Source organism: Rhinocladiella mackenziei (assembly GCF_000835555.1).
Source record: "Rhinocladiella mackenziei CBS 650.93 unplaced genomic scaffold supercont1.7, whole genome shotgun sequence".
Taxonomy (NCBI): domain Eukaryota; kingdom Fungi; phylum Ascomycota; class Eurotiomycetes; order Chaetothyriales; family Herpotrichiellaceae; genus Rhinocladiella; species Rhinocladiella mackenziei.
Window position 1 is genome coordinate 122,858 of NW_013550598.1, and position 27,378 is coordinate 150,235.

Here is a 27,378-nt window from a genome sequence, read left to right on the forward strand (position 1 = left end):
ACCTCCCTCTGAACAAGTCCTTGTCTTACTTCGTCGAATGTGAGAAATTATGCCTCGCCAAACACTCCATCCTCGGACGATCTTTCGTCTTGTCCCGGACGAGAAGTCCTCTAAGGCCAAAAAAGATGCTCCTTCACCCGGACAACGATCCCTTTGTATCTTTCTACAAGAAGACTACCGGACAGAATGACGAAGATGACGATGATATTTATGGCCTAGAGATCGGCTATCACGTCCTGGAGATGCCTTGTCCTCTAATAATAGCGGAAGTGGGAAAGAATGCCGACTCATTATGCTAGGATCAAACATCTCCCAAGTCCACTTTTCTTTGAGATCCATCCAGAATCCCGTCAAACCATGTTCTGGGACCAGTCCCGACTTCGCAGCACTAAGATAGAACCGGTTGGCTTCAGGACGGATGGACATTTCCGCCAGGTCGTCTTGCAGCCGGGAACAGACTACACCATTAGCGCTGGCGGTGAGAAAGCGGACCAATTTGTCTTCCGCTTGAGATGGAGAGAGGGGTCAGAAACCTTGCTTAAAGAGAAGGAGAAAAGATTTGAGATGGCTGAAGCACGGTTAGAAAATCCTCGTTAGGCTCGAACGATGGAGGATGGGCCTACGAACCTTCCATCTTGGTATAATACACGGCTTCACACACCGGCTATTGGGCCGTTTAGCGAACAATGGAGGTTGGAGAGTTAGGAAAGGGATCGTTTGGCAAGGTGTCCAAAGCCGTGGATCTCGATTCGGGATGCTTCATTCCTATCGAGAAAATCCCCGTACCCCCTAAAGTCAACTGTGCGGTGTCTAACGAAGAGATCCAACTACGGCGTGAAGTGAAAATTCTCTCCAGCATTTCTCACGTAAGCTTATTCATCTGTTGGCTCTTATATTGGATTCTCACAATGTATAAAAAAAACCATTGTTGAATACTTAGGTTCATCGGGTTGGGATACCAGAACTGTGAACATCTACATAAGCCTTAAGCCGGGAAACTTAAGTCATTTACTTGAGAAGTCTCCCAGCGTACATACCAACGACAAGGTCCTTATGCGGCTGGAGCAGGAGATGCTCGAGGCACTGGATTATCTGGCCTTCCGAGGCTGGATCCACCGGGACGTCGAGCTCGAAGGCCCTTCCCCCTTGTATAGCGCAGGCACCTGCGCCCGCAGAGTCTGCACAGCATAGTGGTCTGGCTAGTCGTGGAACACCCAGCGGAACAGGTAGGTATCTGCTGCCGTGGCAGGCTGTGTTGTAAAGAAATCGTGTGCTTGGTATCGAACGTGTTGGGTCGGCGATGCCTGCTCCGCTGCTGTTACTACGTCTGGCAGGTCCTCGACCACCATGTTCAGTTGCGGATGCGCCTTGCTGAGTGCCCGGCTGACATGGCCATCTGCACCACCGACATCCACCACCGTGCCTGTGTCAAGCGCGTCCCAGTCGTAACCCTCAACGAGGTGTGATTCCGAGTAGAAGCGCATCGCCTTGTTGAACTGGTCAGCCTTGGAGGGCTGCGTGCGCAGGAAGTCGAACATGGTCTTGTCGGTGCTGTGTACCAATACGAGTCCCTGCTGGGCGTTAGCTTAGCTGCGATTGGTTTTTTAGGCGCCATGTACCATGTGGTTGGCTCGCCGTCTTTGAAGCCATCCAGCGCATCCGCAGTCTGCTCACGAATGGTTCAACGCTTGCGTAGTTAGGCTAGGTAGCGGGACCAACATGCACCCTGGCAAAGGAGCCGTAGAAGTTGTCGAACGGCTGGGCCAGCCCAGTGCGCACGATCTCCTCGGAAGCAATCTTCTTTGATCCCGCGGAATGCGCTACGAAGCCCTCCTGCAGCTCCGCGAAGAGGAGATGGAAGGACATGGCGAAGCGCATGATCCGTTTCGGATCGTTGACGTGTAGGTCTGTGCCCTCCGCTGCTCCTTGAATAAGATCGTGCCTTCCATGGGAATCTTGCGAGCAATATCATGGAGCGAGATGATTTGCAACCTGGTGCCATTGTACTACCCGCGTGTTAGCTCAATTCTCAGGCTCTTGTTGGGTGCACACCTTGGATAGCATGCAGGCGATAGGTCCCTGCAGCAGGTCCAGCAGCTCTTGAAGAGCATCAATCGCAGTGCTGTGCACGCGTTCTGCCTGTGGCGAGAGGTTCAGCGTGATAGGTCCATCCGCGTCGAAAGAGGGGTGCGGCAGGTTATTCTGTTGCAGGTAGTCGCTGATAGTGTTGGTAGCCACCAACTGGTCGATACGCGGAGCCATAGCTGTATCGTAAGTAAAGGTAAGGTGACACTTGCAATAACGATGAATTCATGGATGGGTGAACAAATCCACTTTTCAGTGCATTCTGTACGCTAAATTTGGATTCGACTATCGCTGCAGTGGACTATCACTGCGGGGAATCGAAGATGAATCCCAACCCGTTAACCGCTCTGTCCACGCCTGGATCGAACATGACGTCGGGGTAGTGACCTGCATAGAAGGGCTCAATGCCGATGTCTGCGGCGCAGACAAGGCTCTGCTGCGGATAGTCTAGGCAATGGACAATATGGTCAGGCTCGCCCAAGCCCGCCCTATTGAACTCCTGTCCCATTGAGGTGGCATACGCAGTGTAATAGCATGGCGACCATACCCGAAAGTGGAGGGCCGCCTAAACCGGAGGCGGATTTCCCGGCAACGACTTTATATGGGCCATGGACTGGATCCGATCAGACTGGAGAGGCTGTGTCGTACACGCTGCCGAAGGGACGTGTTGAACAATTGGTGGCTTATCGTTCACGACTAACCAGGCGAATAGCTTTGCACAGGAAGTGCATGACATCTTGAAGACAATTATGCTAACGTAGAAGATGAACGCAATCGCATTAAAGCCGTAGCCGACCAAGTAAAGCTGGTCACACCTCTAATAACGCGGCAAACGATAGTTTACCAATTTACAAACATTCGGTGCCCCATACTACTAGTACATTCCATGTAGATACGGTCAGACCCTACCAGCCACGTTTTAGCAGCTGGATGTACGCGTGAAGCTGCTTCAACCCTGTCGAGGAAATCCCGCTCATATGAAGCTACCGTCGTAGTTCAAACCTGATCTTTCCGTCTTTGCCCACATCAAAACAAAAGTCGCATGGTTGAGAATAGCTCAGCAAAATGAAGAGAAGACGATGTCGATGTCAGGCGTTCATTGTTCCTTGTAGTTTCCCGCCTGCTCCAGGATGCTCATGAAAAGCTCGTCGAGAGGGACGGCATCGATGGAGTAATAATTGATGCCTAGCGCGGCTTTCCTTGGCTCCAGAGCTGTGATCACGTCTAAAGCAAGTGGGCCGTTTCCTGTTCCTGCCCCTGTGGTGTCCAAGGGTGAGTTATCGCGGCGGATTTCGAGGCGCGCGATCTCCTGTCCCAAGCAGGTGCTTGGTCGGCCGATGGAGCTGATCTCGATGTTGGGAATTTGCGAGGCTAGATTGTGGACGATGACATCTGAGGTGTAGTGGCCGAGTCTCTTCCCTGCGTTGAATGTATGTGCAGATCCAGGCTTGTACTCAACTCGCAGCAATACGGCCTGACCCTGGTATCGCCGTTTTAATTCCCTAATGGGTCCTGACTCGACCATTCGCCCGTGAGAGAGAATACCTACCGTCTTCGCTAACGCCTCCACTTCCTCCATCGAATGCGTAACAAGGAGGATGGCTCGGTCGCGACACACCGACTCCAATGTCTGCCACATGCTTCGCTTACTGACCACGTCCATCCCCGACGATGGCTCGTCCAGGATCAGAACGGTCGGATTCCCCGTGAGGGCAATGGCCAGGCTGAGTTTGCGCTTGTTGCCGCCAGAGAGAGTGTGTGCGATTCGATCCGCATACTGATTCAGACCGACAAACTCGATGAGCGTGCTCGCTGCTTGGTGCACGTGGGCAATACCACGGAGCCGGGCGTACAGAATGAGATGTTCCATCACGGTCAGTGAGTCAAAGGCGTCGAACTGCGGGCATGTTCCCAGCTGCCTACTGGCGTCAGTTCGCGGGTCGAGGATGGAGAGATCGTCGATTCGGATGTCGCCGTCCTGAGTGCTGGGGATCTGAACGCCGCTGATCAGCGAAAGGCAGGTCGACTTTCCCGCGCCGTTGGGCCCAAGTAGGGCAAACGTCTGTCCTTGGGAGACGCTGAATGTCACGTCGTCAACCGCAAGTTTCTTTCTGTGGGATTTGCTGATATGCCAGAAAGACAGTCCACCTTCCTGGGTTGGTGGAGAGACAACGGTACCTCTCTCGATTTCCGGATGTCTCCTTCTGTAGAAACGTCGCCATGTAGAGGGATTTGCTTCCCATATCGTGATCATTGAGGAATAAAACAGAATCTGTCCAATCAGATACACAATTGGGGTGCCATAAGCAGTCATCGCAGAAGGGGTCATCTCATGTTGTCCAGAACAAGCCACATGGAAGGCGTTCAGGGAAAGGATCAGAGAGTATGTCAATTTGATGATAGGGAGGAGGATGCTGGTGGAGAAGTTGAGCGAATTCAGTGCAGACCTCTGATGATTGACATCGACCCAGGTCAGGACTCCCATAAAGCCGATGAGGTAGAGAATGAATATCGCAGCTTGGGCACAGGCCGCCACTGCGAATGCCGCGAGCTGAGATGGCGCGACCAGAGAAATCCAATATGAGAAAAGGGTCGATGCAAACCCGTACAAGAAGAAGATCAGATAGAGATAACCGCCATAATACAATCCCGGTTGGAGATTCAAAATCCCTGCCGTCACGACGCTCACGACAAGGACGATCATCAGATCAAATATAAGATGTGAAGACCACAAGGAGGCTGGACGTGCACCATTGCTGTAATGTACTTCCCTGATCCGGCGAATCCGCTCCATTGCAGGGTAGAGTCCAAAAAAAGCCGGGTACATGCTCATAACCAGACACAAGTAAATGATGGCCTTGAATGCTGTGGTCGTATCAGAGATCGAGGGTTGGTCAAAGGGCTGATAGCTCGTCACTATTCTTTGATTGGACATTGCGACGTCGAGCAAGTTCTGTACCATGAGAGCGTTATATGGTGCCTCTCGACCCGAGCCAGCATCTGCTTTCCACGTTAGGAGCGGTCTGTTGGAGCTGTCACCGAGAAAAATGCCACCGGGGGTGATGCTGGAAAACTGTTTTCTTATTCTGTCGTTCAATACTGAGGTAGTGTTGATGGGTATGATGTTGTTGATACTCATCCTGCCATCTGATGCCGCTAACATTGATTCAAGTGCCGTATTAGAGAGTCGTGAAGGAGGTCCAACAACAACGCTCAACGAAGACTGACTGCTCAGTGAAATGGAAGGATGTGTTTGTAAACTGCCCATGGAATTGCAGGTCGGATACGGAAGACCTTTCAATAATAACGACTGCACCAGGCAGACTGCGACGATTGGAATTAGGAGAGGAGCCAGGACAACGATTGGATTTCGACAAGCCAGAACGATACGTTTCTTCAACAGAACAAATGTGTGAGAGCAGAACGTCCCTCTTGGACGACGTTCAAAATGGCGCCTCTTGTGGACGTGAACCTCCTCCTCCCTCACTCGGGCATGTTTGGCGTCAATATAGTCAATGATCTCGTCAGAGTCACTGTCGGATCTGGAAGACGGATAAAGCGTTGGTTGAAATTCCCAATCGGTGGACACGCTCTGGAAGAACACGTCCTCCAGTGAAGGACTAATCAATTCATAGTCCGCCACACGCTTCTGCTCCAGTTCGTGTTTGATCTGCTTCAGTGTCTCCGTGGTGTGAATGTAGAACTCAGCAAAATCTCTGTCGTATCGACAGGCCAGATTGTGAACCGACTCCATTCTTGCGTCCGCTCTGTGTAGTCGCAATTTATGAACGGCAGGCAAGGTCGCTTTCAATTGTGTCGATGTTCCACAATTCTTTAGCATACCATTGGCAAGGATTCCAATCCGGTCAGCTAAGACTTCAGCTTCATCCAGAAAGTGAGTAGTCAGGATCAGACTGCGGTGATCCCGTTCAGCAACCAGAATGTCCCAAATCCTTCTTCTGGAAATCGGATCCAGGCCAGAGGATACCTCGTCGATGCAGCATATGCTGGAACCTCCAGTTAGCATCATGGCGAGCTGAAGCTTTCTTTTCTCGCCGCCTGACAAAACTTTGGAGAACTCTCGCGTCTTCGCACCGAGACCACATCTATCAATGAGATCGAAAACTTCGACATCGCGCAGATCTTGAGGCTGTTTGAGTTGACTGAAGAATTTTACGTGTTCCACAACCGTTAGGTCATCCCACATGACATTTTTTTGAGGGCAAAAGCCGAACGCGTCTTGGTCTGGCCGATAATTGAACGTAATATGTCCATGGGTAGGAGCAACTTGACCCGCAATGGCCGCCATTGTTGTGCTCTTCCCCGACCCATTTGGACCAAGCAAAACAAATACTTCACCACGTAATACGTGGAGATCAACGCCACGAACAGCCTTAACTTCCGTGCAAGGCTGGCCCGATAAACTCGACCATGTTTTAGGAATAAGGCTAGGTTTGAAGAATATGCTCACATTTGTGAGAGACACTGCGAACCTGCTTTCTGGGTCATGCTGTATTGGCCGGCTAGAACCCGAAGTGTACAAGGTCTTCTGCACCCAGATCCCTAGCAGGAAATACGTTGGAACCTGTAGTATCGAAAACATCCAAAACGCAAGACCTGGTAAGGTTTGCGCACTTGCCGGACTTTTTTGAATCATGCTGGCGGCAAGTCCTTGTCCCTCCCAAGAAGCAACCAGAATAATGTAGAATACGAAATTCATAGGGGGAAACAGAGAGGACAATACGGCCACACAACCAGTGCTTGCCTGTCGAATGAATTGTGCAATGATGGCCAGTACAAGTAAAACCAGGAGGACGGTTATGCTGCTCAGTTGAGCTTTTCTGAAGAGACTTGCCCCCATCAGGCTGAAGGAAGCTGTCGATAGTCCGGCAAGTATCGAGAAAGAGACAAGTATGGCTGTCGACGTCTCGGTGAAAACCGTGTACGAAAGAATGAATCCCACAACCGCCCACGATGGTAGATAAACCAGATCCAAAGCAATGTGATGTCCGAGCAGCCGAAGCAAACGTGGTGTCACATATATAGCAGCTCTCATGGGCATCATGGTGTCGATAAGGTCTGTCATGCCGCTTTCGCGTTCACGCGCAATCAATCCTGTTAATTGATATGTGATCGGTACCACGCCGATGTAGAACGCGACAGCCAATGCTTTCTCAATGGAAGACATGTACTTGACACGAATGGTTGCGAGACGTTCTTCCGTTGTGATGGATGTGTAGGGATACGCGAGCTTTTCGTCGGTCCACCAACTCCCCTCATCAAGCCCAGGAGATTGGTGTACAATTGCCCTGTCGATAGCGTGCTGGAACGGAAGGATAATCGTTTGGGCGCTGTTGTCATGGCCGTGGACGTCGATTTTGTTCCCTAAACTACTATCGACTCTGATTGAATAGTTCCAGGGCACGTCCTGACCTTCCTCCGGCGAGGAATAGAACACCGCTGCAGCAATGCAGTCCGATGTGCCTGTAATCGTGCTTCGACACTCTGTCTGCAGATCGGATTCATTTGTCAACATGCTGATTTTGATGTCTGCAGGAATCGAGGCAGTAACTGCGGTAATGACTCTCCCGGTCAAACTCGGATTGGACTTTGGGTTGACAAAGGCCAGCTTCGAGCGGCCTCCGGAAGAGTTCGAAAGAGTTGATGCCAGAGACTCGATAGCGGCCGGTTCACCAAAGCCATAGGATGAGTCGGGAATGAAGAAGTAGCGAGCATTGGCAAGAAATGCAACGACCAGACATGGAAGGAAAAAGGCTCTGATCAGGGTCGTCACTTTACGACGGACCAAGACGACGAGCAAGTCTTTCCATATAAGAGCGCGTAGTTGAATCCATATCAAGGATAGAGACTGACGAGTTTCCATTTGGTTAAGTGTCCGAATCTTGCTAACTTAGGGTTTCGTGGCAGTTAGTTAGAATAAAGAAGGGGCCTTATTTTGGAAAACAGCTTCTCAAAAGCGATCTGGAAGGCGGTTAACTAGGGGACAACCTTTTTCATCTCGACGTCTCTCTGGTTCACGGAAGCTGACAGAGGACGAGATGGCTTAAGCTGAATCGAATCATGTTGATCCAATTCCCTGTTCAATCCTTGCCTCACCTAGCTGATTTCCTGATCGTGTGCTAGTAGCGGTGCCTAAATGAGATGTTCATGTCCGACCTCAGCGTCCGTGTTCTCTTCTTCCACGCCAGAGAAGGTTCTATTCATCTCGTTAGATGAGAGCTTCTCGCTCAAGGGCCAACGTCAGAGCAACTTCAATCGAAGGTGTGATATTGTGTGACAGAGAGCTAGCCAAGTTTAAGGAAGGGATCTTCGGTGCGACAAACTCCGCCCTGCATTGACAACCCCGTCAATGTGTCCGACTGTCGACATAACAAGATTAGACAGCTGTCTGGATCTTGTGAATAAGACGGCTAACTGAGATGGAGTGTGTGTTTTTGACGTAAACAGCACCGATGGCTCAACACGCATGTGGCACTGATTTCCTCTCTCCCCAAAATGATGTTGTCGTCCAAAAGGTTCTAACAGTTTAATCGCCAGCTTCATGATTGCAGATCTCAAATGCGGTATGAATATAAAGGTTGCGCGAAGGACAGGTCCATATGCCCCTTCGTGCAACCGTTGTGACTATCGAGACAATTCTCGCGACAGCTTCCAGGAACATGATCAGCACAGAGCACAAGTACGTAGAACGTAGGGCTTGCAAACGCGTCGTGCCGATGCAAGTCCTGGTACTGGGATTGGGTCGGACGGGTACTGAGTGTGAGTATGAGTGCGACCAGAATGCCTACTTCAACTGACTGGGATGGATAGCGATTCGGAAGGCGCTGGTCCATCTGGGGTACGACGGCACCTATCATGGCTATACCGCCGCGGTAGAGAGTCCACTTGACTGTGTGCTATGGCTCGAGGCCCTGGCAGGAAAATTCGACAAAACCAGGGAACAATATGACATTGATGACTGGGACAACCTGTTGGGAAATTACCAGGTATCCTTGACACAAAATCACAGCTCGCCGGGAGCGCTGGCTAATTTCCTTACATAGGCTGTGTGCGATATACCAGCCGTTTGCTTTGCAGAGGAGTTGATCCGTACCTATCCTAACGCCAAAGTCATTTTATCCAATCGACATGTCGATATTTGGCATGCGTACGTAATTGGGTTGCGGTATGGGCGAGCATACTGACACTGTGTTATAGGTCGGTGAAAACGGCTTTGCTTGCAAACATGTTCAACTGGTGGGTTGCATTGGTCGACTTTCTTGCGTGGCTTACCAGAAGTCGTCATCGCTTCGCGAGACGAATGTTTATCAAAGCATTCGACTCCTACTTTGGTGACTTCGAGAAAAATGGGAAAGCCGTCTTCGAGGAACATTACAGTATGGTCCGCCGACTGTGTGGAGAGAAACATCTGGAATACAGCGTTGAAGAAGGTTGGGAGCCGCTATGTCGATTCTTGGGTAAAGAGGTGCCGCAGATCCCATTTCCCAACGGTAATGCCAGAGCTGAAACAACCGCTCGAATACAGGCAATCGTGGGGGTAGAAGTCAGACGCCTCATAAGGTTGGCCTCGTGGATGGCCGCGGCGATGGTGTTTATCTTGGTGGTGGCCTGGGCTCTGTTGGTCTCTTTGCGATTCGGGTAGCTCAAGTTGCATTCTGTCCCTGTCCAAGCTACCTAGATGAACAAAAGACCCGATTTCAAACATCTCTCTAAAGTCGCTGAATGTCCAACGCCACATATGACAAGGAGACAGCAGGAAATGCTGTCATCACTTGCACTAATTGCTCTATGATCCACGCAGTCTGCTGATCATCTGGCACCCTTCTGACAACCTCCCCTCTCTATCTGAGTGCATCCCTATTTCCGGCTAATTAAATCGGTTCAGCGGGCGGGGAGCAGAAGGGCTTTCTGTTTAGTTCTAGGTCATTTGGTTGCAACTCCAGAACATGCGCACAAAGCGACCGCCTTCGTCTTCACGCTCTCGATAAAGATTGGCGGATATGTTCTTGATACAAATGGCATATTGGGAGAAAGTCACGAAATCGTCAAGGAGCCAAGCTTGCGCTGGCGTCGGGCAGTTGACGCCACAGTGATACATTTGTACGTACATCTGCATGGCGACACATCGCCGGATCTTGTCGCGTAGTGGATGCGTGATTGCGCGACCTCATTAGACTGCTGGAATATCTGAATAAGCTGCGTAGAACTACAAATGCACACTCAAGCTGATTACCGTATCGTCGGTGGGCCTCCCCTCTGTCATCGTTGTGCCATCGACTCTCGGGCTGTTGCTACGCGCAGTCAATACCTGTGCCAGACGATGATCTAGTATATGTACGTTCACCTCCTGCTCACCGTAGCGGAAATTGCGAGTGTCATAGCATGCACCTCCTCGGCCACACCCGGATCTCCATACGGCCGAAGAGTCCTAATTCTCCCTTCCACTGCACGTCCTTGAACCGCCCTTTGGTCGGACAAATGCCCGACATCACTGCTACTCCGCAATGGCCTATTGGCTTGGACTGTATGAACCTCATAGGGAAAATGAAACGACTAGGGAGAATTCAATAGACTCAAAGACTACTTATTCTCTACACATCTGCTGTTGTTTTCTCTCCCCGCATGAGCACTTTTTCTTGCATGTTTTGGATTCCGTGGCATGTCACGCCTTTTTAACATATTCATAGCTCCCGCTACATCACCACTATGGCTTCAGCTATTTTCTTGTTCTATGATGCTCCATTAAATGCGCGAACTTTATGCCTCGTTGGGGCTTGTGGTGTTTCTCTTGCCTCTTCGCTCGTAGATCTCCTCTTCGCACTTCCTGACAGATTGTCCTTGCCGTGTTCGCAGGATCCCTACTTCTTTTCTCGTCTGGACGTCCTCTATTATGTTACGTTCCGGCAGACCACAGATGTCGACGAGAAGACTGTTCTATTTAGAGTATCTCTGCTGCTCGTTGAGGTGTCCTTGGTTCGACCGTGCAACCGAGCGTGTATCAGCGGTGTTGTTGTCGTCAAGGTATCGTGTTTCCTGCTGGGTTGCGGACACGTTCGCCGCCAGCATGGACGTGTCGATTCGCCTCTCTGCATTTGATCTCACTACCACACTCATGACAAGACTACCACTAGAGCAGATGAAGTCTATCCGTTCATCTCGGTGCTGATATACTAGAACGGAGAACTAAGTTGAGCCGTTATCGAGCGCTTCATTCCACTTAAAACTTGTTCCTCAGGTGATGTTCAGAAACATGTACACCTGCCTGAAGCTCTGTTAGTTTATCAAGTCGACCAATCAATCTCAAGATAACGCTATCCATCCCATTCCTATGTTTCCCAATAAGCCGTGGTTGTGTGAAGCCGGGCCCTTTCATCCATCCAGCGAAAGGTTAATTGCCGCTCACTCTGCTTGGATTATTCTGCTTTGCTCTACCAATTTCTAGTCCGCATGACCATAAGCCACTCGACTAGAGCCCTGCCAGCCAGAAACGCCTAATCTATCTACTCCCGGTGTCACTGGTCGATTAAGGCCAATGGGATAAATTATACCTCCAGCAGCAGTTTAGCCGGAAATGCGGCTGTTAAACATTTGTCGCAACAATAAAGGACGAGATTAGCATAGATCTAGTGTAACAACGAAGGGTAAAGATCTGTTACGAGGGGTGTAGGGAGAGGGATCACAAATCGTTGCAAGTGCACAAGGTCGGGTGTGGAATAGTAATGTACTGAAACCTGTCTCTCTATCTAAGAGTTCGAAGGCTCTTCTTATACCCTTCGATCCTTCTATCACAGCACCCAGCCTTCTTCTTCCTGCCACTTTACGAAGGCTGGGGATTCAATTCGATGGCTGGGACCTTCTGTTTACGACGTGGTATGTCGGGATGTTACACCTAGGAAATTCCGAATATACGAAACCGCCAAAAACTGGGTGCCTATGGTCGAGTTGCGCATCCCTACGCACAGCTCACGGCTTCGTTCACACTGCTCGTGGCGTCCCTCAGGGACGGGTTAAGACATGCTCAGAATTGCACGGCCATATTTCAAGAATGGCTTAGTCGTGACTCAAGTCTAAGCGGGGAGTGCTCGGTGTCTGGAACGGAAGTGGATTTTGGAGAGGTCAAGACTCGTGGATGCGTATATTGGTGTGCAGCGGATCAAACGAACAACTCCAATTACAACTTGCTGGCGAGTTCCTCCTTGAAGACCTTATCTTCCAACCACTGCCCGAGAATACGATTAACTTCCGCTGGTTTCTCCCAAAGCATCCAATGTCCACACTCTAGATCGTGGTATGTCAACTTGTCGACTTTAGGCCGCATGCGGGCAACCATATCGTCGGTGATAGCCGGGTCGTGTGTGGCTCGAACAAACAATATTTCGTGGGTGGCGCCGAATCGGAGATTCGGTTTGGGGATTTTGCCGTGGTCAAAGAAAAATCCGTATTCGTCTGTCCAGTTGATTTCTCGAGTGCGGTACCAGTTCATAGGGCCACGGATGCCGTTGCGAGAAAATTCAGAGGCGTAGAAGTCGAGCTCCTCACTACTAACGAGGTCGGTAAGGGGAAATGACTCAGACAAAACAAGGCCAAAATCGATTCCTCGATACACGTCGAAGCCTGCTTGTCGGTCTAGGCGCGCGGAATTGAGCGAGCTGAAGACGGCGTTCAAAAAGGCACGGATCTCAGAACGCGACCGGACATTGTCTTCGACTTCCCCAGAGATCATATGAGCTTGGTAGCCCAGATTTGGCATGTAATTGCGTATAATATTTGCGAGCGGTTCATAGCGAAGTGACGGAGGGAAGTAAGGTGTGCAGAAAGTGAATAGGGCCCTGATCAGCTTTGGGTAGTATTGGGTCATCCGCCACGCAATAGCAGAGCCCCAGTCATGGCCCCCCAGAAGAATCTTTGTCAAACCAAGTTGCTCGCATAACGTGGCCAGGTCATCTGCGGCTCGTTTGTACCCAAAGTCGGATAAGGTGTGCAAAGGAGAATCAGTCCGACCATATCCAACGCAGTCGGGCGCAATTACGCTGAGACCGAGCGAAGTTAAATATGGGATCTGATATCTCCATCCGAAGGAAAGATCAGGGAATCCATGTATAAGCAGGACAGTACCTCGTCGAGCGACAGACGGAGGAGGCTCAGAGTAGAGATAGCCATAGCTAAGGCCATTGAGAACAGCCGAACGCAATTGTACTCGAGGATCGTTGAAAGGCTTGATCTTGTCAACAGCCATGGTAACTATAGTACGAGGTAGATTCTCGATCACTTCATACAGTTTTGGGCCCCGCACATTCAATGCAGGTGAGTTGCTTTTATGGAGATGTGCAAGTAGAGAACTACAGGTTTGAAATTAGCGTCTTCGAGTGGACCTCGGGTGCATAATTACTATTCAAAGCTTAAGTTGAGTTCTGGCATTTACCTCGGGATAGGTTTCATCAAAACGAATCCGTCGAATTTGGCACGAGCAGCGACATTTAACCTTCATTTGATACGGAGATCGGATATGCAGGGGTAGTAGTATGGCTCCTGATATATGTGCGATTGGTGGAATCGACAACTTACCTATTCTCTAGCCCAACATTGGCTCTCGTGATCATATTGAGCCTTTGCAACACATATTCGCACCTGTGGCATGGTTGAGCCCAACTTCTACCTCGTTGGTACCAAGGGAGAAGCGAGTAGCTCTTTCGAAGAAAGACGCTCTTACGAGCAGAGAAAGAGTTGAAGAGAAGGAAGGTTTTCCCTCTACCCACTGAAGAATTTCCACTCAAGCTCAGACCTTACGACCCTTCCTATACGAGCCATTTTGGATTGAATCAGCCTTCTTTCTTGGAGAACAGGTGGGTAAATATCCATGAAGTCAGGAAGAAAAAGAAAGGACAAGTATACTCCAGTTGGGATATATTTTCCTGCTATCGTAATTCCACCCTCGGGGACATAGTGTGGATAGATGAAAGCCACTGATGGATAGATTCTCATAGACTCTTTGATGACAGCCAGCAGGTATGGCTTGGACTGTGTCTCAACGGGTTTTACGGAGTGAGATAGTTTGCCATCGGCATCAAACTGATCGATCTCGTCTCTCAACTTTTGAGAACATGTCGGTTCTTCAAAGGTGGGACAGGGTCCCAGCCAAGGAAATTCCGGCCGCGTCGGAACCCGCACCTCTGTAATTCGATTCATGCGAGTTCGAGCTAAGAGCTTCTCAGAACCATCGGTACCTGAATTTTGGACCTAGGGGATGGAAGAGGGGTTAACAGAAGAAAACAAGACGTACACGTTCATGGCACAAGTTATTTCAACGACCCTCATCATGTTTTCGGCAGGCTTCTTCTCATGCTCCTTGAGGAAACGAGAAAGCATATCTCGATGGTCCGACCCCCTTTCTTTTCTGCATTGAATCTATCCTCTCACAATCTGACGCGCAATTCTGTTCAGCTTAAGATCTAGTTTATGGCGGGTTGATGAGCCGAGCGAGAGCAAGAGAGGCTTACGTCTATAATTACTCTGCCGCTGGAACCACTCTTCATCAGCCACGTCGTGATAGGGTTACCGAGAAGTAACCAATGAAAACGAAATGCTAGGCCAATCGCGGAATTATAGAACAAAAGGACGTCGATGAACCAAGTTGCGTTCCCAATGTTGATCTCCTTCTCCATGAATCCAAACTTGGTCGAAAATGTGAGCTCTCCGATCACATCGAAGGCGTACCACTGAATCACTGTACCATTTTAATCCGCTCCTCGCTCCGAAGGGGGATGCCTTCATGGACGCACCTTATACTGACATCATGTCGGATCCCACTCGCTTCGTGTGCTTTGTCTATACATGGGTCACGAAACGACCGGATTCCGACACTGAATTCGCCTGCGTCATTCAGGAATTCTCATACCTGGACACCACCAAAGCTGTGCCACGTTATTTCAACTCGTCCTCGTTCAGTTCGGAGTGGCTTGATCGCCGTAACAGGTTGCTCGCCAAATGGAAGTGCCCTGTTATGATCTTGCGGGGTTTTGACAGCAAGACGCAGCCACGGGAACTTTATGAGAACTCCAAGGAACACATCCCTGGCGTCCCTAACGTCGTGGTGGAGTATATGCCAGGAGGACATTTCTGGACCTTGAGTCTACAGGGGAGACAACCAGGAATATTCAAAAATTACTCAAGATGTGAAAGATAGCCTTTTCAGACGTGACGTGAAGAGTCTTCTTCCTTGATTTGTATTTGCAGATGGTCCGGAAGACATATTCCAATATTGTCTCTGAAGGCGAATCATAAGGATCTCTACAGGAGGTCTATCATTTACTTTGTATCTTCAGCGTGAAAACAAACCTTCCTCGCTCCCTCCGTGAACAAGAGGTCCAAGGATTCGAGAAAATCGATGAAGCAATTTCCCAGTGACCAATCTGTCTGAGCATATCCGCAAGTGCGCACAGCGTGTTTCCTTTCACGGTGGCGAAACCACCACTGCCACTCCGAAGCCCAATGATTTCGGACCACTGATGTGAGAAATTGATGCCTAGCATGTGAAACTCCGGAGACTCGACGTTTGTCAAGGGACAGGTCCTCTATACCCGTAGTAGTACTGTTGGAGATGGAGAGGTAGAAGGATGTCCACGAGATAGCGGCAGATAAAAAAATATTGGGGAACGTGGGCCGCCACAGGTTGTCGTAACAACGTGTTCACCATGTGCTTCTGGGGAAGATAAAGGGGGGGACGAGGCATCTCTTCGAGTCCACAGGAGACGATCATTCCCCCAAAATTTGGGCACATGATGGAGCAGCCGCGACTTCCTTTCCAGTTGCCAGTTCCAATCGATTCAAGTCGATGGCCGTCGAGGGGAACGTCCAGCGCCAGAGAATCAGCAAACACTGTGGGTCTGATTCGGTTTTCAGCTTTTCACCAAACACTTCATACCATAAGATGAGACCGGCCTCATATTTTAGGCCTTGATCGGTTCAAACGAATCCCCAACTCTGTCCTCACAGATGGAAGCACCGATGCATTCAAGGATGGCATATGCACTGAATTGGCTGTGAGCACAGGCTTCGTTTGGTAGCTGGTATCTTAGCGAGGGAGACACAGGTATCGCGGCGCTGTCGCATAGCCCCTAGTTTGGTTCTTTCTTGATGCCCTGGACCCAGTAGTCGACTGTAGGTGCGAAGAAGGCTTCCGAGGAACTAGCTATGGGAACATTCTTTCCGCCATGCCGAAGAAATGGCTCACGATGATACAAAGCTGCGAGCTCGGCGTCTTGGATAAAACCACAAGTGCCGTCCTATGAATTTATACGTGAGTAGGCGTCAGGAATGATAGCGTATAGCACAGGCTATTTGGGAGGTAATACCTTTTGAGTTCTTCTTTGCGTGCCCAGCTCCGCTAGGTGTTAACTAGTTGAGGTCTGCTTGAGTCTTCGAGGCCGAGGCTTTCGTACTCCATATTTGTCAAATCCGAAGCCCTCGCCCACTGTGGACTCGTTAGCCGCGTTGAAGCTTGCTAAAACTTCGGGAAAGAGGAAAAGTACCGATATCACGGTGCCGTGCAAAGCTGAGGCAATAGCAACCAGGCGGGGATTCTAAGTCAAAGGGTCAGCAGCAATTCGTTTATCGGCGACAGCCGCAGGATGGACTTGGTGAGACTAACTCCTGACAACATCATGAAAATCTGCCCTCCTAGAGCCGTCTGGGCTAAGGGAATGTTCTCCTCTGGATGTTTAGAAGTGACGAGATCCCACTTTAGGTATAGTTAGTAGAGCTTCGCAGGTGATGAAAGAAGGCCAAATCCTCATAGCAGTTATCATTGCTCGTATGTTTCTTTCGAGAAGTACAGCTTCGTAATGCGCGGCATTTTCTGTGCCGACAAAGAGACAGCGAATTGCACAGAGGTTCAGCAGAAGAAATCCGTTCTCCTGTCTCCAAAATACGTTAAACAATAACCGATTCTTCCGGATTTATGAGTAGTCTTGAATTGACCAAGCAATCTCATCGTGAAGGGGATTTATTTAGGTCGCCGTTCAAACTTATTCGGACACGCGTTTGAAGCTTTCGCAGCTGATCGCTGGCTTCGAAAACCCTGCCCAACCCGACCTGTCACGCAGCCTACTGACAGCAAAATTCATAGACTCTCGCAAGTTTGCTTCTGCACTATCCACTTGATCTAGTCAGCGTTCTGGTCGGAAGGTGTAGGCGTCGTTATCGTTAATGGTTTCGTTGTAACTTAGAGGCCACGTATTGGTTCCAACCCGCGTCTTGGGACGTCATGAGACTCTGCCTTATTTGGACACGTCTGCACTGACTCATTCTTTCTGGAGAAAAGAAACCTCCCAGGGTTGCACTACCCTTTGGGACACTTCTCGACAGAACGGCGCCGACGGCCGGATGCATTCTCAAAGTTTCTTTGATAACGGCTCGTAGATCAGGCAATTTCTGGACTTCTCGAAACACCATAGGGTCAGAGAGTCACCCTTCTTTTTCAGCTGTACTGATCTCCTCGCATAGCTTTGTCATCTTTTCCGGAGATTTATCCAAATAGTAAAATGCTACGCTTAGGGTGACAGCTGTAATGTCAGATCCAGCTGCTACGTTGACTCCGATAATATCATTGCGGCTGTCATTCGTCACATTCTCGGCTGCTTCCAGGTTCAGCAGTTTCTGAAGAAAAGCTTCCGAGCGCGGATCGACCTTCCCTCGCTCTCCCTCGTGACGATGCCAGGGTTCGTAGTTACCAACATTCCGACGTCGACATTGCGAAATGATGTCGATGTTGCCAACATCAACATCGAGAGGAATGGGTGTCAACATAGTCTGGAAATGTTATCCGAGTGCTAGTTCACCGCCTTTTAGGATTCCTAGCTCTTCGACATCTATACACTTTTTTGCTGTTGTTGACGTTGTTGCAGCAGCAAAAATGTCTATGACTCCCTTAGTTCCCTCTGTATCAGCCTTGAACTTTGCTGTCATCGACGCCGTCTTCAGGTCCTTCCACCGAACTAACGCATGACGGCTTGAAATGGATCCTAACTAAGCATGCTCTGAATAAGCGTAAGAACACCGCCAAGTCTCGAATCGGACAACTCGGTCACGAATATCGGTATGTAGAAGACCTTGACGAACGTGCTTGGAGGCATAGCAGCTGTTTTGGAGGTAGATAGTAGAACTTTAATAATTGCCATGCACTATGCTGAGTGCTGGGATACCCGTTTTGGATATGCCGACAATGCCAGATGTCGACATTGGTGTTGACAACGTCGAAATCGGAGGGTGGTCGATATTGACAACTGCGAACGCTGGACGGTGCTTCTCCAACCTGCGCTAAAGTGCCTCATGGTGGAATCTGATTTTATGGACGACTTGTCCTATTTCGAAGGGGTCCAGGGGACCGTCAGACTATTTACCTTTCGAAGCGTGTACGAAGCGTACAAGCCACATATAACAAATCGAAATGGCATAAGGGTGTGAGATCTGGGCAATTGTTAGCCAATCACGTGACTCTATGCTTGGCAATGTCGCACTCCTTATTCAGTCTGCAACGCATTCCTTCATATATCTTCTCTAGACTCCGCAGTCTAATAGCAATGATCTAAATGGTAGTGAGGCGGTCAATATAACATCGACAATCGCGCTTTGAGGAGGCATCAAGTCTAAGAGTGCCAGGCTTGCCGGCTTGGCATGTTTGTCTTAATGTCAAAGGGTTTCGCCCCGTGACATAAGCCCTCCTTGAGTTCTGTTCCACCTCTACACCACACTATCCACCACCAGAATTCCAGGTATGCCTTCATTATATCGATATCCATCCCAAGCAGTGACATGGAACGACCGAGATGTAGTATACTTTGCTCTAAGCATCGGCTGCACCGCGGACGAACTGCATTATCTATATGTATGTTAGAAGAAAATAGGTTACCAATATTGTGAGCTTTTCGACCCAACACCTTGCGTCTGACTTTTGAAACTGGTTAGGAAAATCATCCAAACTTCGCCGCATTTCCAACATACCCTATAGTGCTGACCTTCAAACATGATCATGTATCCATGGTTCCCTGGAGAGAACACTTCACGACACATTTTCTCCCACCTCCCGGTCAATTAGTGGGCTATCCTACATTCCCAGCCTTGGATATTACTCGTGTGGTCGATGGAGAGCGGACATTGGACGTTCTACGCCCGATCCCGACATCCAGCCAAGGTCGAAATTTCGAAGTGCGGAGTGAGGTCGTGGCCGTCTGGGATAAGGGGAAAGGAAGAAGTACAGTGCTCAAGACAGAGCACTTGATAGTTGAGATTCTCGAGAGCGGTGACGAGGTAGAGTTCACGAGGATGAGCGATACAGCAGTGTTCATGGGCCAAGGTGGATGGGGAGGGCCGAATGGTAAGTTTACCCCAAGCCATCCTTATTACGAAGCATACGATATCATGAAAATAACGCTAATCATGGGTTTCGATTGTGATGAACAAGACTCACTATCACCATCACTACCACCGCCACCTGCGGAGACGGCGACCACAGTAACAACAACCCACCAAATCCCAGCAACAGCACACCTCCTGTACCGTCTGAATGGCGACTACAACCCCCTCCACGCCACATACGTCGAAAGTGCCATGGTGCAGCCCACGCCGATCCTGCACGGCCTCTACAGCTGGAATGGAGTCAGCCGTGCCGTGCTGAATGTATTCGCACACGGCGATCCAACCGCTCTCACGTCATTTCGTGCGAGATTCACGAGTCCCGTGTGGCCCGGGGATGTCTTGGAGACCAAGATGTGGGTTCTTGACGAGTATGAGGACGAAGAAGCCATGGTGGTGGCGGATGTTCGATTCGTGACGAGTGTGAGAGACAAGATTGTACTTGCAGATGGGCGGGCTCTGCTGCGACTGGGGAAAGGTAAGGGTAAGAGCAAGAGTAAGCTATAATTGGTTTGACTACCACCCTCCTTTTTATTTTCTTATTTTTCCATCGGTTCGGCGAAGCGTGCGAAAAAAAATTTTCTCTTCCAAGAAAATGGATGGAATTCTCTGCAGGTGCAGACAGCCGAGACAAGAAGCAATTTCACAAAAAGTGCGCAGGAGTGGATCCTCCAACACTAGCAATTCCAACATGAGATGCAACGTACGGGGGGGTGGGGGGACCTGCATTCTTGCCTGCCTACGAACTACACGCCAATAGGGAAGATCTCTCTTGGCAAGCCCCTTACCATTTGCCACGACAGCTGATATCAAGGAATGCCAAGGAACAGAAGGGCAAAGCGTGATTCAATAAGGGATTAACTGTCCTATATGATATCGACTCGATCGCTCGAGAGTCAAGCAATAATGTGGTGGGAGAAGCAGGATGTGAGCCTACGTCTCGGCCGGTGCTTAGTTAGTGTCTTGGCAGGGGCCGCTCTGACAGCTGAGGTTCGGGCATAACTTTGGGGATGATATGGTTCGGAGGAAGAGCTTGAACGTTTCCCATGTCTTACGAGTCCCAAGAAACGAGAGGAAGCTGTTAGTATGTGGAGGTTTGCCCGAGTATGTGTGTTTCACCAATCGTTCTATTCGAACGGGCCAGCTCGGCGAGCAAGCGGGGCAGCTTCTTGCGACGTGAGCACATACATACAGTCAAGAGTTGAGATCTTCCATCAGACACATCTATACCAGAGAAATCATATTTATATAATTGTCTTTATCATACTCTACATTTTAGCAAACAAAGGGATCTCTGTCCCACCCACATGTCTCTGTCCATCATACGCCAGAGGGCAAATCTGAAAAAACCTCTCGCGGGAACACCGCACAAATGCAGAGCGCTTATGGGGTAAATCGACCAGTTTGCTCACCCCGAAGCCGCACATCAAATCGTACGACAGCACCGTCGTGTTGGTGTATTTGGGCTCGCCAACAGTGTACATGGTGCGTGGGTCGTCGAGGAAAATGTAGTGCATCAAGCTCGACCACCAAGCGCTCACACGATGCGGGCCGCGGAAAGATGAGTCGCCGACGAGCGAGTGCCGGCCGCGGTCGAAATCGCTGGCGTCACCGTACACTCCCATATGGTCTTCTTTGGCCCAAAAGACTTCGAAGTAGGCAAAATATGTATCATCGAATTTGGCCAGGATGCTGAAGGTGTGCGGGTCTTCGTGGAGGTTGCGGAGGTACGCCCTGTGTTGATCGAGAGTACCGGTTTCGTTCCATCCCGCCGCCACCCGTGGGTCATTTTGCCACTGGTGGAAGAGACGTAGGTGTTCCTCGCTGGTATAGTCTAGTGCTACCATACTGAAATGTTCGTCCAGGTGCGGGATGTAGCGACTATAGCAGATGGACCCTGGGACAGGCTTTGCTGGACGGCGAGGGTGGAAGGAATGAATCCGTGCTTCCGGGAACTTGGTGCTCGTCGTATAGTTCAGCGGATATTGTGGGTAGGAAGACAGTTCCCTACTGGAGGAGGCCAGGACATTGGATTCGGGAGCCCACACTGGACGCACTCCAAAGGGAGAACCTGCACCCTGCCAGAAGTTCCCACGCAGCACGATCAGCACCTCCGGGAATGCTTCTGGTGCCGTCGCGGACTTGCCTTCTGGAACGGGATGCTGCACAGCCAACCCGACTTTCTTCAATTCGTCCGCTGCTGTCTCCCGGCCGGATCCAACCAGGCTGAGTCGAAAGGCCTCCAGCTCTGGACGAAGTGTGAAGAGACTGTAGATTATCAGCCATGTCTGTGCTATTTTCGGAGCCGATGGCTCATTCCAGACAATTTTGCTCTCAGGGCTTCGGCGCACACGGGCCCAGGCTGTATTATTGGAGAAGGGAGGAAGTTCGTTCTCCTTTTTATCGTTTCGTGGTTCGGAGAAAACGGCATTGCTGTGTAACACTTCTGGCGGAGCCTGACCGTCATATCGTGTGGACATGCCAGTAGACAGCACCCTAGGTTCATGTCGGATGTGAAGCCATTTCGCACTGCTAGAAGTAAGAGTCTGAGGGCTGCTCACCTCGTGCACAGCATATGTGGTGAGATAAGGATGCGGGAGGCGAATGGTAGTAGGTAGAGCTAGAGAAGCCATGTTGATAGCTGTAATATTGTGAGGCAGTATAAAAGAAAGAAAAGAAGAGCATGAACAGCGTCTCGATGCTGGAGACAAAGAAATGCCGCTGCCATTATTGAGCTGAACACCTCGAATCGTATCTCCACGAGCTGTGCGAATGATCAACTAGCCGTGTACAGGACAGCAGTACTAGAAGGTGATCTCCGATTCCATGCTCGTCGACATCAAAGACCATTGGGCCCACCTCGGAGCTCTGAGAGATCGGTTAATGAGGAATCGAGTGGCGTCGCGAAGCATCGGGTTGAACCCGAGCCTTTATGTGCATTGCATGAAACTTGACAAAACGAGCGATCAGCATTGGTGAGTTGATCCTGGAAGGCGCATGTAAGAACAGGGAAGCTTTTTGGCTCCGCTCTCATAAAGTTCGTTCCTCCGTTCCCCACTTCCTCAGCTTGGCAGCAGCCACCTGGAGCTATGAACGGATCAGATAACTTTCTTTCGACCACTTGATCCAAGACGCTTCGTGTGCCTAGAGCATACCATTGGATGCCCGGTCCGTTTAGCTTGATCAGATAACTTTTTATCAACCACTTCTGTCGATCATTGCCCCTTTCGCTGGTGTGAGCATGTGGACAGCCCTGCGAGACCGGCGTCCTTGGACAATAGTGGTATGTTGACCAAAGACAGAATGATCGCCTCTTTAGAACCCCTCTCTCTCGCCCTGGCACCCTTCAACTACCCACACGCAGCAGGCCGGTCAGCAGAATTCATCCTTCGCTACCTCTAATGGCTCATCACTTTCTGTCCGGGAAAAGCCTCCGGGGCGGAGCTTGAATTGTTTCATGACCCTCCTGCACGGTAACCCACATGTCGTCGTCCAGCATGGGGGTGGCCGTCCTTCCTGCCGATACACTTCCGAGACTCGTGTCCAGTGCGAACGATTAAAATGCCAGAACACCAGCAGGCTCGCACTCGAATCCGATGGTGGGTTGTTCCCCCCTGATCTCCTTCGTTCCTCATTTCTGATACAGCTCGAGCTCGCAATTGCAATAGCTGTCTCGGGCCGCTGTGTCCCATGACGCTGGCCCTCATCGCCGCAGAGGCACTTGAAGGACCGTCAAGCAATGTCTCATGGCCCAGTCGGGCAGGAAAAAGTCTCGCAATGGCTGCACAAACTGCAAGAGGAGACACGTCAAGGTTGGTCACCGACCTTCAATGTACTCGGCGCCAACCAATGACTTTGAACCATTCTACAGTGCGACGAACGAACACCCTGTGCAAATTGCATCCGGCGTGGCGAACAGTGCAGTCTCCTTCTGCCTCGTTGCCCTTCTGTAAGTCCAATGTGGCCCTGTTTTTAGCCCAAACACCCTGTCCATCTATGAGCCAAAGCAGGTGTCAAAATCTTTGCTGCTAACGGTCGTTTCCACTGACACCGTATGCTCTAGCGAGAAAGCAATGTCGCCGCATCTGTTCTCATCACCGAGCCAGAATGGATTCAGGACCTCGAATTGATGCGTCACTTCAGCCAGAACACGCAACAATCTTTTGGAACCAGCGAGACTATCCAATTTCTTTGCAAGTCAGTCTTCCCTCAACCCTAATCCCAAAGCATACATCTGGAATATAAATGATGTTGCGGCAGACCCAAATCTTCGCTGTCATCACCTCTATGGCCGTGACGAAGACCTGGCATTGGAACACTTGAAGCTTTAGCCTTATCATCTGCCTAAAGTTGCTTAATGTGGGATGAAGTCATATCTTTTCCCTCTTCTGTGTAGTTTGCTGTTGTTGTACCACTCGACACTCGTCTTCGTATCTCATACGCTACAGGTCCTGATCTAGCTAATACGAGACGTAGGGAGTACATCCCAGAACAAGCCATCATGTATCCGTAGGTAAGTCAACTGTGTCGTCATCCAAAAGTTCTACGACTTGTCTTACCTGAACCACACAGTAAGCGAATCCAACCTTGCATGGTCAGGCTGTGTCTAATCTAGAAAAGTCTCATGCACGGTATCCTCGGCCTATCCGCCCTTCACAAAGCGCACGAGAGACCGGCGGAAGCCGTCGTGTACATACAACTCTGCGACAAACATCTAGCCAAGACACTTGAGGGTTTCCGAACCATGCTCTCGACCGATATTGCTCCTGAAGCCAACGGCGCGTTATTTGCCTGTTCCTGCGTGCTTTCCATCTCGTATGTGTTCACCTCGTTGGAAGTCTGCAGGTCTATCACTAATCCCCTGTCTTTGACGGAGTCCAGGTCGGTAGCGAGGTCATGCCTGACGACGTCTGCGTTACCATCAACCCAGCAACACCTCACTATGGGACAAGTTGCTGAGCTTTTCATGCTGACAAGAGGAGTGTCGGACATGATCTCTCTCTACAAAGAATGGGTAGGTGCTGACCAATGCAGGAACTCCCTTCAAAGCAAGCCCCCCCCAGCCTGGGTGCTCCTCACCACTAACACATGTACAGCTCAAGGCAGGCCCATTCGGTCCTATATGCTGGGCATTGGATGTGCCCTCCCATGAAGGCGTACAACTCTCGCAACCAGTACAGAAGCAATTTGATGCGTTATACGGTATGCTTCGAAGATGTCGCTCTCCTGCCGATAGGATGGACTGTGAAATGGCACTGCAGAGTCTAGAAGATGTTTATCGATTCCTTCTTTCCGTCCGACAAGGGTCTTGTTCAGAGCTGGGAATCCTAGGACGATGGGCGATGACGCTTCCTATTGGGTTCATCAAAATGGTGAATGCCTATTCGGTTTCATACCTGCATCCACTGTGCATTCTGACATTGAGATAGGTTTCAGCCTGCTCCCCTCCGGCCCTAATAATCCTCTCGCATTTTGCGGTCGCGACACTCGCCTTTCGTGATGCATGGTATGCAGAGAATTGGGGACGTTTTGTCCTGCGAGGGATCGAGAAGGCATTACATGAGAGCGGCATGGATCGATGGCTGGATTGGCCAGTCGAACAAGCTGCGAACATCATGTGTGAACCTGGACTCTCGCTTCCGTGTTTAGAGCCCGGGGTCTCCACTACACGTCGTTTCCGAATATGAAAGCATGAGACCAAAAAGTCCATGGCCGTCGAATCGGACTATCGTGCTTCACTAGGAGTGTGTAACACGAGGAGTGGACAGGTAAATAGACCTAGACGTGGCTCTTGTCCATGCCGCCCGTGAACGCCTGACCTGGAAGGATGTTGCTAGAAAGTAAGCTGTTCGGAATGGAGACAGCTCAATAGCCCAAAAATGACAAAAATGCCCTACTACATGTACTTTTTCACGCCCAGCGGGAGCAACTCAAGTCTTGTTCGTAGATGCTTGTGACCGCTCCCGAACAAACTATGTCATCACCGATCAGCCAGCCAAGACTCATACGTGCAATATGCTCTGCCGTACCCGGCATACCCTTTACTTGTATCCTGTAAAGACTTTCGCTTCGATTGCGAGCTCGGGTTTGCTATCATTCTCCGAAATCGGCCAAAATATAGACTGCATTGCTATGTTGAAACATGGGTCGGGGGATCTTTCTACACAACTTTACGCAAAAATCAATCGAACTGACTCCTATTTTCACTTGTAGGATTGTGCTTTTGCGTTGGCGATGATTGTTCAATTTGTTTGGATTCCCGCAAAATCACTGGAGTCATTGTTTGACAGATACCTGAACTTATCTTTGTGGATTTTTCCTCTTCGAATACCACTTTCCGTCATGGGTTCGATAGGACACGATGTGCCTTCGCTGGACTTTTCACTATTTACTCATGGAACATCCGCGCAGCAGACCGAGTTCTGTGCGACCCTAAAAGATGTCCTCTCTCGTCTGGGCTTTATTAAGCTGAAGAATCATATCATCCCCAAACAGACCATGTACGAAGCTTTTGAGTGGGTACGTGAACATATTGTCTTCACCACAGCGAGCACGAGGGGAAGGAATGATCTCTTTTCCGCGTCCGATTTCATTCATTCATTTCATTTCAGAGCTCTGACAATATATACTTTCCATTTGGACAGAGTAAGCGATTTTTCAGCATGCCGTTAGAAGACAAGATGAAAGCGGCCCACCCCCCTCGACCCAATCCACATCGCGGATACAGTTATGTTGGGCAAGAAAAGCTCTCGCGAGTCAAGGATTTTGAGAAAGGAATCATGACCGATGAAGAGAAGAGAGACATCAAGGTTCGTTTCCCAACCACCTCAAATACCTATTATTATTTTTCCCCACAATTCATTTTGAATATTCACTTATTAGATACGGAATTCCAAAACAGGAATCCTATGATCAAGGCTCACAATACGACGAACTTTACCCTAACATCTGGCCTGACGAAAAAGACATCCCAAGCTTCCAGAAGTTCATGACGGATCTCTACGAACGCTGCCACGAGATGCACATGGTCCTCCTCGAAGCCATCGCCCTCGCCTTTGCGTTCCCCCGCCCATTTTTCCGTCAACTCTGCGAAACCAACACCAGCGAACTCCGCATGAACCACTACCCGGCCATTCAACGCTCGCAGCTCGCACAAGGCACACGGCGCATTTCGGAACACACGGATTTTGGCACTGTCACACTGCTCTTCCAGGACATGATTGGGGGGTTGGAAATCGAACGGCAAGACGGGCCAGGCGAATACATGCCCGTGGAAGCCAACGATCCCACGGAGATGATTGTCAACGTGGGCGATTGTCTTCAGCGGTGGACGAACGATCAGTTGCGGTCCGCATGTCATCGGGTTACTGCGCCTTGCTCAGGGCCGGATGACCCGGAGAGTGTGATTGAGGATCGGTATTCAATTGCATATTTTGGGAAGCCGAATCGCGATGTTTCGGTGGCGACCATGCCCGAGTTTGTCAAGAGTGGGTGTTTGCCTAAGTATGTGAAACCCATGACGGCTTGGGAATACAATCAGTCTAAGTTACTTCGGACGTATTGAGCTCAGATTGGTTCTTGAAATGAGATAAGGTAGAGAGAAGGAGGGGTTAGCCTGACGATTGCTTAGAGTCAAAAACATGTATCGTTCGAGTTTCTCTCTCCTAAATTATCCACACAGCGAGAGTGACCCTCTTCTCTACAAGGATTCTGTGTGAGCAAGGGAATGGATAGGTTCCATCAAAGGAGAATTCGAGGAGATAGCGGCTAAATTACTATGCCTTGCTGCCAATCCGCATCCAGGCCAATTCCTTCCAAACACCTGGACTGGAACTGGGAGTGGTTCTCTACCATCAGACTAGC

At 49.9% G+C, this 27,378-nt stretch overlaps 11 protein-coding genes across 11 annotated transcripts; 6 read left to right on the forward strand and 5 right to left on the reverse strand.

Moving 5' to 3' along the window:
- Window positions 1–686: 686 nt before the first annotated feature.
- Window positions 687–1,191, forward strand: Z518_08915 (uncharacterized protein; the record flags this gene model as incomplete). The annotated part of the gene is made up of 2 exons (XM_013412872.1): window positions 687–866; window positions 991–1,191. 2 exons carry the CDS (start codon window positions 687–689, stop codon window positions 1,189–1,191), a joined length of 381 nt encoding a protein of 126 aa, XP_013268326.1.
- An 8-nt stretch (window positions 1,192–1,199) lies between these two features.
- On the reverse strand, window positions 1,200–2,262 carry Z518_08916 (uncharacterized protein; the record flags this gene model as incomplete). Its single annotated transcript, XM_013412873.1, has 4 exons — window positions 1,200–1,571; window positions 1,726–1,942; window positions 1,993–2,006; window positions 2,053–2,262. 4 exons carry the CDS (start codon window positions 2,260–2,262, stop codon window positions 1,200–1,202), a joined length of 813 nt encoding a protein of 270 aa, XP_013268327.1.
- A 919-nt stretch (window positions 2,263–3,181) lies between these two features.
- On the reverse strand, window positions 3,182–7,969 carry Z518_08917 (uncharacterized protein; the record flags this gene model as incomplete). The annotated part of the gene is made up of 1 exon (XM_013412874.1): window positions 3,182–7,969. One exon carries the CDS (start codon window positions 7,967–7,969, stop codon window positions 3,182–3,184), a length of 4,788 nt encoding a protein of 1,595 aa, XP_013268328.1.
- Window positions 7,970–8,705: 736 nt separating this feature from the next.
- Window positions 8,706–9,748, forward strand: Z518_08918 (uncharacterized protein; the record flags this gene model as incomplete). The annotated part of the gene is made up of 4 exons (XM_013412875.1): window positions 8,706–8,865; window positions 8,917–9,092; window positions 9,150–9,253; window positions 9,304–9,748. The coding sequence occupies 4 exons, from the start codon at window positions 8,706–8,708 to the stop codon at window positions 9,746–9,748; spliced, it is 885 nt and encodes a 294-aa protein (XP_013268329.1).
- Window positions 9,749–12,277: 2,529 nt separating this feature from the next.
- Window positions 12,278–13,342, reverse strand: Z518_08919 (uncharacterized protein; the record flags this gene model as incomplete). Its single annotated transcript, XM_013412876.1, has 1 exon — window positions 12,278–13,342. One exon carries the CDS (start codon window positions 13,340–13,342, stop codon window positions 12,278–12,280), a length of 1,065 nt encoding a protein of 354 aa, XP_013268330.1.
- A 1,557-nt stretch (window positions 13,343–14,899) lies between these two features.
- Z518_08920 (uncharacterized protein) lies at window positions 14,900–15,289 on the forward strand (the record flags this gene model as incomplete). Its single annotated transcript, XM_013412877.1, has 1 exon — window positions 14,900–15,289. One exon carries the CDS (start codon window positions 14,900–14,902, stop codon window positions 15,287–15,289), a length of 390 nt encoding a protein of 129 aa, XP_013268331.1.
- Window positions 15,290–17,568: 2,279 nt separating this feature from the next.
- Z518_08921 (uncharacterized protein) lies at window positions 17,569–17,910 on the reverse strand (the record flags this gene model as incomplete). The annotated part of the gene is made up of 1 exon (XM_013412878.1): window positions 17,569–17,910. One exon carries the CDS (start codon window positions 17,908–17,910, stop codon window positions 17,569–17,571), a length of 342 nt encoding a protein of 113 aa, XP_013268332.1.
- Window positions 17,911–18,877: 967 nt separating this feature from the next.
- Z518_08922 (uncharacterized protein) lies at window positions 18,878–20,022 on the forward strand (the record flags this gene model as incomplete). Its single annotated transcript, XM_013412879.1, has 2 exons — window positions 18,878–18,988; window positions 19,069–20,022. 2 exons carry the CDS (start codon window positions 18,878–18,880, stop codon window positions 20,020–20,022), a joined length of 1,065 nt encoding a protein of 354 aa, XP_013268333.1.
- A 761-nt stretch (window positions 20,023–20,783) lies between these two features.
- Window positions 20,784–22,148, reverse strand: Z518_08923 (uncharacterized protein; the record flags this gene model as incomplete). Its single annotated transcript, XM_013412880.1, has 1 exon — window positions 20,784–22,148. One exon carries the CDS (start codon window positions 22,146–22,148, stop codon window positions 20,784–20,786), a length of 1,365 nt encoding a protein of 454 aa, XP_013268334.1.
- A 1,113-nt stretch (window positions 22,149–23,261) lies between these two features.
- Z518_08924 (uncharacterized protein) lies at window positions 23,262–25,202 on the forward strand (the record flags this gene model as incomplete). The annotated part of the gene is made up of 5 exons (XM_013412881.1): window positions 23,262–23,464; window positions 24,136–24,330; window positions 24,397–24,529; window positions 24,612–24,887; window positions 24,945–25,202. 5 exons carry the CDS (start codon window positions 23,262–23,264, stop codon window positions 25,200–25,202), a joined length of 1,065 nt encoding a protein of 354 aa, XP_013268335.1.
- Window positions 25,203–25,857: 655 nt separating this feature from the next.
- Z518_08925 (uncharacterized protein) lies at window positions 25,858–27,079 on the forward strand (the record flags this gene model as incomplete). The annotated part of the gene is made up of 3 exons (XM_013412882.1): window positions 25,858–26,034; window positions 26,160–26,324; window positions 26,417–27,079. 3 exons carry the CDS (start codon window positions 25,858–25,860, stop codon window positions 27,077–27,079), a joined length of 1,005 nt encoding a protein of 334 aa, XP_013268336.1.
- Window positions 27,080–27,378: the final 299 nt, after the last annotated feature.